At 36.6% G+C, this 8,521-nt stretch overlaps 1 protein-coding gene across 1 annotated transcript; it reads left to right on the top strand.

Moving 5' to 3' along the window:
* Window positions 1-2,036: 2,036 nt before the first annotated feature.
* LOC126719985 (uncharacterized) lies at window positions 2,037-3,587 on the top strand. The gene is made up of 2 exons (XM_050422477.1): window positions 2,037-3,431; window positions 3,522-3,587. Exons 1-2 carry the CDS (start codon window positions 2,037-2,039, stop codon window positions 3,585-3,587), a joined length of 1,461 nt encoding a protein of 486 aa, XP_050278434.1.
* The last annotated feature ends 4,934 nt before the right edge of the window (window positions 3,588-8,521 follow it).

Here is an 8,521-nt window from a genome sequence, read left to right as displayed (position 1 = left end):
CATTAGAGCTATAGTTTTTTTTTTTTTTTTTTTTTGGGATAAAGTTTTTTTTTTTTTTGAGAAAGTTTTTTTGGGATAAAGTTAAAGGAAACAAAGTTTATCATAAAAATAAATAAATAAAACTCTCCAAACTAACCATTAAATTACATGATCTTATTACATTTTTAATACTTACAAAATTACAAAAAAATCATTAAATAAATATTAAAATTTCAAATTTTTATGATCTAAAATTGTGTATAAAAAAAATAAGTTAATTGATCGGATAGTAAATAATATCAAATTTTAATGAAATTTGATATGCATGTTAAGAATATAAGGAACATAAAATTCAATGGTTAGATTTTCAGTTTGAAGAAAAACTCTGTTCATAAAAGTATAGTTTTTATATAAACTTTTCTCCAAAAAAAAAAATTGTTTTTGATAAACAATAGTTGTTCATTATAATAAGGATAATATTAACTTTACTTGAATTTTTTTTTATCCAAAGAAAAAAAATACCTAATTAAGGGCAAGAGAGCTTGTATCTAGTGTCAACGGAGATATTTATAGTTCGAATCATCCTAACCCTAATGTCTGCAATGGATAAATTTTGGGGTTCAAATACCATAATACCCCAACTTCACAAAAAATAAAAAATAAAATTACTAGGATTAAGCTATATTAATAGTTGTGAAAAAATTATGGACAAGTTTTCCTTTAGACCGGTTTGAAGCAATATGACAATATCCTCCAACATATTACTTGATGATTTATAAAATTATCCACATGTATTATTTAATAAATCACTTTACTCATTAAATAGGTCGTGTAACTAAATATACATATGTACTATGTTCTTAGATTTATTATTTATTTTTTAATAATTTAATAGTTGGGATGAAGGAGATTTGATCTCCAAATGTTTTCGTTAGAAACATCAGAAAGTATCAACCAATTGAATTATAAGAGTCATTAGCAATTTATTATAAAGTTAAAGGAATATAATGGGACATGTGGTTTAAAATTTAAATTCCTGCCTATAAACTATTAGATAATGTGAGGCTTCAAATTATTAAATGAACTATATTATAATTTTCATCAATAAAGTTTTTGGTGCTTCAATATTGTGCCCTTATATTTATTAAAAAAAAAAAAAGATTTGAAACTCTAACTTTATGTAGCATTTTGATATAAGCCATTTTTTTATAAAGAAAGGGAGGGCTAATACTTATGTACTGTTTGTTAAGTGACATGTAAGAAAATTGTGTATCCTTCTACTAACAAAGTATTTGTTCTGGTGATTCTTGTTCTTGATGGAGATTGAGGAGGGGCTAAGCAATGAGCATCATGAAAAATAACACACAAATGAGGAAGATTGCAAAGATAGTAGAGTTTGAGATGCTAGAGATAGACAAAATTGGTAAATTGAACAATTTGGATTTTAAACCATAATATTATATATTATTTTGAAACAAGTCCTTTTATCCGTGTCCGATACTTATGTGTTCAATAAGTGCTAGCTAATGAAATTGTGAATCCATGTTTCTAAAATGAACATCCAATTCAAGGAGAAGCCCAAGTAGCCTTCTAAGCCATTAAACTGGCTATCTCACACAAGATCTAATATGTTATTTTTTATTGAGATTCCAAAGGTATCATTGAAGCCCTAATAAACCTATATGTTTCTAATCCTTGGTTCTTTGTTCCATTCTTCTATGATTTGAAAGTAGCTCTTTCCTCTTTATGTTGTTGGGATTTCATTTTTTTCTTAAAACTATAAATTTGTTGGCTCTCAATGTGGCCTGTTGGGCAGCCTTTTGTAATTAGGATGAGTTTATCTTCATCTCTTATTTTCCTTATTGGATGCTTGTCCTTGGAATTGGAGCTCTCTCCCCTGTAGGAGCTTTTTCTCTCTCAGTACAGTAAGAGCTTTCTTTCTCTCTCAGTCAGGTAAGAGCTTATTCCCTCCCTAAAAATCTTATCCGGGCTCTTTCTTGGATTACACCATTTTCCTTAAAGTGGTTGTAGTCCATATTTCATTTGGTTGTAGCTGTATGGATCAAGATGTAGTGAATAGTTTGGGAAACTTGAAGCTCACAAAAGAAGAAGAAGAGGATATTGTTATTACTAATAGCAACAGTTCTGAAATTTTTGAAGAATGCTCTCTGAGCTTATTTGGGCGTCTACTTTCAGATCGCCATCAAAATCTTAGAGCTGTGAAGAACACTCTAAAAGCAGCTTGGAAAATGGGCTCTGATCTGAGAATAGTGGAAGTGGGTAATAATATTTTGCAGTTTAAGTTTGGGTCTAGATACCAGTTAGAGTGGGTGGAAAGAAGTGGCCCATGGAATTTTGATAATAACCTCCTTCTTCTTTGCCGGTGGAGGAAAGGTTTGACATCAAAAAACATTACTTTCTTTCATTCTCCTTTTTGGGTGCAAATTTGGGGTCTGCCATTTGAGAATATGACTGAAGATATTGGAAGAGATATTGGCAATAAAATTGGAAGAGTGTTGGAGGTTGACAAGAGAGCTATACAAACAGACCAAGCAAAGTTTTTAAGAATAAGAGTTGAGGTGCAAATTGATAAACCTCTCCGTAGAGGGGGGTATGTGAAGAATGATGAAGGTGGAAGATTTTGGGTGGATTTCAGGTATGAGAGGTTGCCTACTCTCTGTTATAGATGTGGAATACTTGGGCATGATGAAAAACATTGTCAAGGTAGTTCACTGGAGCAATTATCAGGGAGGCAATATGGTAAATGGCTGAAAGCTAGTGGAGTTTTGAAATTTGGAGGTAAAAAAGAAAGGCTGAAAGAGCAGTCCGTGGCTGAGAAAGGAGGCTTGGCTTCCATGGTGGTGGACGGTAATGCTAGAAAAGGAAGTGGGGCGGGCAGCCAAAGCTCGCCAGCGATGGTGGTTGACAGGAATGTAGAGGCGGAGAAGGGTGCAACGCTCATGATGGAGGCGGATCAGTTGGAGCATGAGATGAATCCTGATATGTCAAGTCATAGGAAACACGGTGAGCAGGCCAGATGGGAAGAGACGTTGACAGGAGCTTTGAACAGTGTGGAGGAGCAGAAGACAAGTGATGGGCAGAATGAAGAGAGAACTAGTTCGGTAAGGACTAATTGGATTAGGACTGAAGCTGGTCAACAAGTAGTTAGAAAGCCATTTGGGCCAGATACTAATGGGGCTGGTAGTGTAAGCCCACAAAGAATAAATGAGAATGAAGGCTTAAGTGGGGAAAAGAAGAATGGGCTGAATTTAAATGAGCTTGAAAGGAAAAAGCCCGTGAGGTTAGAAGAAAAAGAGCACTCTTTGGTGGACCGGACACAGCCTCCTTGTCCAGACCGTGTGATTGCCCAAGGAACTAAAGGGAGAATTAAAAAGATCGCTAGAGAAAAAGGGAAAGCCCAAGAGGTGGTGAAGTCAAAAAGAGCCCAAGAGGTAAGTAAAAAAAGAAAGTTTAATAATGAAATGTTGCTTATCTCTGATGAAAATGTCCATAAACGTTTATGTGCTAACGTTGGGGAACAGGAAGGGGGTGCAAATTTATTTGATGAAACGGTGGTGACTGCTGAGCAGCACCGCATAGACCAATGATTGCTTTAGGTTGGAACTGCCGGGGGCTTGGGAACCCCCGGTCAATTCGAGTGTTGCGCGAGCTCGTGCAACGTTGGAAGCCCAAGATAGTCTTCTTATCGGAGACAAAAATGAAGAAATATCATATGGAAAAGGTGAAATTTAAAATTGGTCTATTGAATGGTTTAACTGTTCCTAGTGTTGGGAGGAGTGGGGGTTTAGCTTTGTTATGGTGTAGGGATATTAAGGTTGAAATCCAAAGCTATTCTAGGAATTTTGTTGATGCAATGGTGACTGACCCTGAGTCCAGTTTTAAGTGGCGTATCACCGGTTTCTACGGGAACCCTGAAACTCACCGTAGAAAAGAATCACGGGAGTTATTGAGAAGCCTTAGTCGAAAGATTCATCTGCCCTGGTTATGCTTTGGTGATTTTAATGAAATATTATCAGTGGAAAAGAAATTGGGCGGGGTGCTAAGATCGCAAAAACAAATGGATGATTTTAGAGAAGTTATTCACCAGTGTAGGTTCAAGGATCTTGGGTTTGTTGGGCCTGAGTTTACTTGGTGTAATATGCAAGAGGGTGAAAGCAGAATGTTGTTGAGATTGGATTGTGCTTTGGCAACTCTTGATTGGGTTGATCATTATAAAGATGTAAAAGTGCATCATTTGGTGGAATCCACTTCTGACCATTGTGCTTTGCTTTTAACCGATGATACTGTTGTTAAGAGGTATGCCACTAAATGTAAATTTCAGTTCGAAGCAATGTGGACTAAAAGGGCGGACTGCAAAGACATCATCCAAGGGGTCTGGGATGGCTGCCAAGAGATAAATTCTCCTATGGGAATAGCTGCAAAATTGAGATGTTGTGCTGATAATTTATCTAGGTGGAACAAATTGGTGTTTAGGCAAATTCCAAAGAAAATTCAGGAGAAAAGGGAGACTCTCAATAGTTTGGTTTGCAGAGACAGAAATGGCAGCTTGGGCGGTGAAATTAATATTCTAAGGAAAGAAATTAATGAATTATTGGATAGTGGAGAAATTAAGTGGCACCAGAGAGCTAAGGTGCAATGGCTTGGGCTTGGAGACCGAAACACGAAATATTTTCACACTAAGGCTTCAGATAGAAGGAGGAAAAATTCAATCAGTTGTATCATGGATGATGAAGGAAATTGGCATGACTCGATTGATGGCATTGCGGGGGTGGCGGTATCATATTTTAAAAAGTTATATTCTTCTGCCTTCCCAACTCGTATTTCGGAAGTTCTTGTTGCTATTCCAACAAAAGTCACAGAGGAAATGAATCAGTCCCTAATTCAAGAATTCACTAGGGAGGAAATTGAGATAGCGCTGAACCAGATGCATCCAACAAAAGCTCCTGGACCGGATGGTATGTCTGCTACCTTTTTTCAAAATTATTGGGGTATTGTTAGTAATGATGTGATATGCATGATATTAAATGTTCTTAACTCTAATATGTTTATGGCTGAAATTAATAAAACAAACATCACTTTAGTGCCAAAAATAAAAAACCCCACAAAGAAGACAGATTTTAGACCTATTAGTCTTTGTAACGTTGTTTATAAACTCATATCTAAAGTGTTAGCCAATCGTCTTAAAGTGATCCTTCCTCAGATTATATCTGAAAATCAAAGTGCGTTTCTTTCCGGTAGACTTATTACCGACAATGTGCTTGCTGCTTTTGAACTTATGCATTATCTTGAACACAAAAAGGAAGATAAAGACGGTTTTGTAGCAATTAAGTTAGATATGAGTAAAGCCTATGATAGGATGGAGTGGGGTTTTATTAAACTAGTGATGGTTAAAATGGGCTTTCATGAGAAATGGGTAGAGTTGATCATGCATTGTATTACTTTTGTATCTTACTCTATCCTTGTTAATGGGGCTGTTTATGGTAACATTACTTCTACAAGGGGTCTCCGTCAAGGAGACCCTATTTTACCTTATATCTTTCTTTTATGTGCAGATGGTTTTTCCTCTCTTATTAATGATGCAGACAGAAATCACAGAATAAATGGAGTTTCTATATGTCGTGGCTGCCCCAAGATTACTCATCTGTTTTTTGCGGATGACAGTCTTTTATTCTGCAAAGCAAATGGTCAAGAATGCCAGAATCTTATCAATATTCTCCAATTATATGAAGAGGCATTGAGTCAGAAGATTAATGCGGATAAATCTTCAGTCTTTTTTAGCAATAATACCCCGGATGATAGAAGAAGTGAAGTGTTGAATATGTTGGGGCCTATGCAAGATACTCGCCACAAAAAATACCTTGGATTACCCTCAATGATTGGCAAGTCAAAAGTTGAAATTTTTGCTGAAATTAAAGAGAGGGTGGGGAGGAAATTATTGGGGTAGAAGGAAAAAATGCTTTCAGTGGGTGACTGAGAGGTCCTTATTAAAGCTGTTGCTTAAGCAATCCCAACATACACGATGAGTTGTTTCCAGATCCCGAATAGCCTTTGTGATGAGATGGAAGCAATGATGAGGAAATTTTGGTAGGGTCAAAGGGGTCAAGAGTCAAAATTTGCTTGGGTAAGTTGGAAGGAAATGTGTAAGTCTAAGTCGAGTGGTGGAATGGGGTTCAAAAATCTTCAGGCCTTCAACCTTGCTATGCTAGCTAAGCAAGGATGGAGATTGATTTCGAATCCTAACTCTCTGGTGGCCCAAATTTTTAAAGCAAAATACTATCCGCATGGTGATATTTTTCATGCTAAGCTTGGATCCAGCCCTTCTTATACTTGGAGGAGCATTTTCAATGGGTTGGAAGTTGTGAAAAGAGGCACCCGATGGCGAGTTGGCAATGGTGAGAAGATTCTTATTTGGGCGGATAAATGGCTTCCAACTCCAACAACATACAAAGTTATCTCCCCCCCCCGAAGCCTTTTAATGATTACCCTAGGGTCTCGGCGCTTATTGATAGAGATACTAGGAGGTGGAAAGGTGATGTAGTGAAATCTCTATTCTTGCCTTTTGAAGCAAGGACTATTCTAAATATTCCCCTTTGCCACAGCCTTCCAGAATACCAAATTATATGGGTGGGGAATAGAAAAGGAGAATTCAGTGTTAGAAGTGCGTATTATATTGTTGTTGGAATGCTTGATACTTTGGAGGCAGGTGAATGTTCTACTGGTGATTCTAGAGGTCCTCTATGGAAAAAGCTATGGCACCTAAACATTCCTCCCAAGGTACGTATTTTTGCTTGGAGATTATGTAAGAATGCTCTTCCTACTTTTGTGAATCTGCATAAGAGAGGTGTTGATACCTGTGATGTTTGCCCAGTTTGCGGCATGGAGCCTGAAACAAGTTGTCATGTCTTTGTGGAATGTGATGGTGCTGTCCGGTTTTGTTATTGAATGTAAATAGAAATATTGTAGATATTGCTATGGAGATTTTGGAATATGGTTCATCCGGTGACTTGGAGATTTTCTTTGGGACTGCTTGGGCAATTTGGTGCAATAGAAATAGAATTGTGTATGAGTTCTCAAGTCAAATGCCTGATCATATTTGGAGCTTTGCAAAGAAATATATTTGTGAATTCAAAAAGGCTTCAAAAGCTTGTGCTCAAAGCTGGTCTCGGTCAGAAGGTAAGTGGCTAGCGCCTCCTCCAGATATATTCAAGATCAATGTTGATGGTGCTACTTCGGATGGTGAAAAGAACTCTAGTGTGGGAGCTGTAATTAGGGACTCAGCTGGCAATATTGTTGCTGCTTGTTGTAAATATCTACAGGGCAAATACTTGGTGGAGAAATTTGAAGCTTTAGCAATGGAATGCGGTCTCCTTCTTGCCAAGGAGCAAAAGCTTTCCCAAATAATTTTGGAATCTGATGCTCTAGTAGCAGTTAATAGTGTTTTAGCAGCTAGAAATGGTGGCTGTCTTGGCCATATTTATCAAGGAATTCATAGTCTGCTTGCTTCTTTTAATAGCTGGAAAATTAAGCATGTGAAAAGAGAATATAACAAGACAGCTCACGAGTTGGCTCAGTTTGGAAGGCAGAAGGAATTATCTCAAGTGTGGAGAGGAATAGGTCCTCCTTGGCTATTTCAAATTGTTCAGGAAGATAGTTTGTAATCTGCTTTTGCCTAGAGCTTTCTCTCTTGGCTTGTTGTACTTTCTTTTCTTATTGGCAATGAATTCAGCAGTTTGCTTTGGTTTCAAAAAAAAAAGGAATTGGAGATGACTCGAGGCATTCTCTTATTTCTCATTAATATAAAATATATTATTATTCACCAAAAAAAAAAAAATTAATGAAATTGTGGATCCCATCTAGTAGTAGAGTATTTGTTGTGGTAGTTCATTAAAAGGATATTGAGGGAAAGAGAAAGAGACAAGTGAGGAGGATCAACAAAAAGAGGATGAAACAAGTGGAGAATACAATAGAGGTAATAGCGTAATAGAATTGGGAACACTAAAAAAGCTAAAGGCCAATCAAGAAGAGATAAACAAAATTGGTAAATTAAATTAGGTGCTATAAATAGAATCGAGATCACTTTACAAGTACACAGACACACAACGAGTTAGAGTTTCTTAGACCACTAGTGATTTAGAAAAGAGAAATTTATGGCTTGTTTTAATGGATTTTTTTTTTTTTTTTTTTTTTTGGTGAAAGACAATTCAATAAAGCAAACTGAGGAACTACAAGAGGTTCAGGACATATCTTGTTAGAGTACATCCCATTGAGGTCATTCTCAAAAACATTAATTATGTCCATAGGCGGACTATCAAAAGAAGAAAATTCAAGATCCTAACTAATACTCATCCTAGCAAGGCTATCAGCACATTGGTTCGCCTAATGGTAGCAATGCTTCACTCAAATTTGCCGAATGTGGGAAGCCAACAGCATGCAATCATCCAAAATAGGAGAAATATTATTATTCACATAAGATGAGTTACCTAAAACATCCACAATAGCTTTTGCATCTATTTCAACTACA

This window comes from Quercus robur, chromosome 3, assembly GCF_932294415.1.
Source record: "Quercus robur chromosome 3, dhQueRobu3.1, whole genome shotgun sequence".
Classification (NCBI taxonomy): domain Eukaryota; kingdom Viridiplantae; phylum Streptophyta; class Magnoliopsida; order Fagales; family Fagaceae; genus Quercus; species Quercus robur.
The sequence above is the reverse complement of the archived record's forward strand: the minus strand, read 5'-3'. Positions and strand labels throughout refer to the sequence as shown.